General features: G+C 36.4%; 1 protein-coding gene across 1 annotated transcript; it reads right to left on the bottom strand.

Annotated features, from left to right (window-relative positions):
• Positions 1–1,697: 1,697 nt before the first annotated feature.
• On the bottom strand, positions 1,698–3,419 carry MELLADRAFT_103992 (uncharacterized protein; the record flags this gene model as incomplete). The annotated part of the gene is made up of 5 exons (XM_007407014.1): positions 1,698–1,730; positions 2,343–2,409; positions 2,486–2,815; positions 3,101–3,204; positions 3,288–3,419. 5 exons carry the CDS (start codon positions 3,417–3,419, stop codon positions 1,698–1,700), a joined length of 666 nt encoding a protein of 221 aa, XP_007407076.1.
• Between the last annotated feature and the right edge of the window lie 228 nt (positions 3,420–3,647).

The raw sequence follows: 3,647 nt of genomic DNA, 5'->3' as shown, positions 1-3,647 counted from the left end.
TGTAACACACTTTCTGTTACTAAGACATAGCTTCAACAATATTGCCTGAGCAGCTACAGAATTATATGTAGTGAATTTTTGGGAAAAAAATTTCAAAGTCGAAAAAGTTACATGTGGTATAACATGTGATTTATTTATTCTGATGGGCAAAAAACTGAGCAGACCTGTATGTACATGATAGACAACTATTGACTTAGCTTGCTGCACATATGTAGTGTGGGTGAAATGGCCCAGGTGTGCAGTATTAGATTCTTTTATGAAAAACTGTACTATTAATCATTTTCCTCTGCCAAATTGGGGAAGTTGAATGATGTTTACAGTGATAGGTGACTCTGTCATAGAGTGATGCAGATGCAATTGTATGCATTCCACTCACAAACAGACTATCACAAGCAAAAGATAAAGAGATGTGATTTTTCAAATGAGTCTATCTGTGATGTAAGTTTTTGCTAGAGTTGAGATATCAATTTGTGCAGACATATCTAAAGACTGGCTATGGCCAGTAATTGTTGGCTATGATCTGAGCAGCTGGTAATTTGTGCTGGAAGGCTGTTCTTCTTTTTGAGAAGTGCATGTTGTTAGTTTTTGCTTCATGATATGTACTGATGTTGCAAACATCTGCATTGGTCATAGCTTCAAAAAACCTTTTTGCTTTTGGACGTTGAAACAAATGTGCTCACTACAGAGGGTATATGTACCCTGTGGTTTCTGTGGTTTCTGTGGTTTCTGCATTTTCCACATTTTCTACATTTTCTACCTTGCCTTGGGGAGGCTCTGATGTTCTCATAGCCTAGGTCATGTTCCCACCAAGGAACCCATTTAATGCTTGCAGTGTCAGGAAATGTGTTTTTTATGACTAAGCTCAATTCATTACACATAAACCACATGGTTGGGTCTTTGATTTTTAAATGTGGTCATTGATGAGATGGCAATGCATAGCTTACAAGAAAAATAAGTTTGAAATGTATGAGGGTCTTTCTTTCTTTCTGCAAAACCAAGTTGTTCATCAAAGAAAAATAAGATGAGTTAGATGAAAATGAAACTCAAATTAATGAATGAAAGTTTTCATGTTTTATCTCAATTCTTCCTAGCATGTGCCCAAAGTATCTCCTTTGAACTCACAACAAGTGCCAAGTCAAATGGCTTCAAGGCAAAACTCAACTTTTCTGATCAATGTAAAACTTTAATCTTCAAAACCTCTACACTATGTACATAGATCTCCTTGATCACATTCAAAAAACATAGATCAAGGCAAACTTGAGACAAAAATTAGTTGATAAGATTCAAATCATATGAACAATTTGCTCAAATTTCAAGACCTAAATTAATCTCTAGTATTTTTCTTTGTTACCTGGGTAACTGCACCACCTCCAGTAACAGAAGTAGTAATTTTACCATTTGCACCATCCTCAACATACACTCTCGAGAAAAAGACTCCTTCATGAATATTCTTCTCTTGAATCCCTTTATGAGGTACATCTTTTCTTTTTTCAAGAGGATCCTTAGGGTCAGGGAGGGGACTAGCAAAAAGATTATAAGATGACTGAATGTAAGCTTTCCTGAAAATGGTACAGAGTTTTAGTGAAACAGGACTCAACAATTTAATTAGTTGTACATGGTATTCCCCAGTTTTTTGTATGTCTGCCACAACAGCCTTGGGAGAATTCTTAACAGGTCCAGCTACTTTTTTTAATTCTTTATCCCCTTCTGAAGCATAAACTGTAAGCGTACTATAAAGAATTAAACCCACAAAAGCATAATGTCAGTAGAGTTGTTAAGGCATAAATGTGAAATACGACAAATGTAATGAAAAATATTCAAGTAAATCCATTAGGCTTACTTTGCCTTCCAATCTACAGCAATTGCAGTGTTATAAAGTATACCATCTTTAAGAGGAATAGAATGAAGTACTTTTGTAGTTAAATCTCTAATTCTAATTGTTTTGGCATTTTGTTTACTTGGTTTTTGAGGATCAGCACTGAAATCAGATCCAGTAAAGATATCAAAAACATGATCACCTAGAATAGAAACAACGACTATCAGTTTCAAAATGTCTTCTTCAATAAACTTCAAACGTATAAACTAATTTACCAGTCTTAATTATTTCAGTTTTCCAGGATCAAGGAGTTATAAATCAAATCAATAATTCTCATCAATGGAGGATGGCTAAAGAAAATAGAATTAAACTCACTGGAATCTCAATACTAGATAGCAAATATCCATGTTTGGTGTTCAAAGGAAGCTTTGAGTCCATACGAAAGCTCTGAAATACATTAAAATAAAATGCCAGACAGTCTCATTAATCGAGTATGATGAAAAACTCTTTTTTCTTAGTGACCTACCTGATGAAAGACAGTTGTTCCAACAAACGTCTTACTACCATCAACAGCGGGTAAAACATCAGTTCGTCTATAAAAAATATACCAAAGGAACTTCATCAGATTAAGACTAGACTCATCAACCACAGAGACGGAGAGAATCAAACCTAAATCCGTTTTGACAATTATCAGCTTTGTCACCAGGACAAAAGATAGAAGAATCTTTGATTTGAATTCCAAGTTCAACTTCTTTACCTTTGGATTCAATCGATAGATATTCTCCACTTTTATCTTTTCCTTTTACAACAAATTTAATCAATTTCGATAAAGCTGATGTTTTAACATCTGCATCTGATCCTTTCATATCCTTTGTTAACTGTAAATCAAATAAGCGACCTGATCCTTTTGATTCTGCTGCTGTGATTGTTCCACAATAGGCAAGCACTAACGATATGTGAAGGAACAGAGCGTTGACGTTATGCATGGTAAGAAAAATACTGAAGTAAAGTAATTAGGGGTAAATTGCGAAAAAATCAAGCAAAGCGTGTGGAGTCCGAAGGCAAAAGGTTTGTAAACAATGGTTTGTTGCGCATTGAAAATGAAATGAGATCTGGGATGATAAGTCACAGAGCCCTCGAGTGGATGAGCTTTGTATCTTTATAGCCTCTTGTCTCTTGACTATGTACACCGCCACGCACATAAAACTGTCGTTCATAAGTTTGTAATTCGATTCGAATTTTGGAAACTCGAGTTCGAATGACAACCGATTAGGATATGCTAACCTCGACTTCAACATGCAGATATTACCCTTGTCTTCCCTCCGACATGGTGTACTTTTAACATTGACAAAATTCACCATAGCAGAGTCTTGACTTCGGATGTAACACTCCGCATCATACCTTGTAACGGTTATCGGGCCATAGCAACTTATTCTTAGCAAATTACCAAAGGCCCCCGGATGTCACTGACTCGAGCTCTGAAGATATCCCTTGAAGGTACATCGAGAAATTTGAGACTGCTTGCCATGTCACCGAAGATCGGTCTTGACTCTCGACTACCTGTGGCTATGATGCCAGTCACATGATCTGATTTCGTACTCATTTTTAGTTGTCGCCTTCAAGGGTGCCAATTATTACGAGTGGGCCTATGCGCCGTGGATAGAAGGACTTCGGCTTTTTGGAAAGCCGAGGTTGCAGTTTATGAATTGGTTTTTTTTCGAATCAATAATTTCTGAGGGTTCTATTTGAATATTATAGGATACCTTGGGATTGAATGATAGCCTGCTTATTACTGGGGCAATATCGGCCACCTTGAATGTCTCAACTTTTT

This window comes from Melampsora larici-populina (genome assembly GCF_000204055.1).
Source record: "Melampsora larici-populina 98AG31 unplaced genomic scaffold MELLAscaffold_8, whole genome shotgun sequence".
Lineage (NCBI taxonomy): Eukaryota > Fungi > Basidiomycota > Pucciniomycetes > Pucciniales > Melampsoraceae > Melampsora > Melampsora laricis-populina.
Note: the sequence above shows the minus strand (reverse complement) of the source record. Positions and strands in the feature narration are given on the sequence as shown.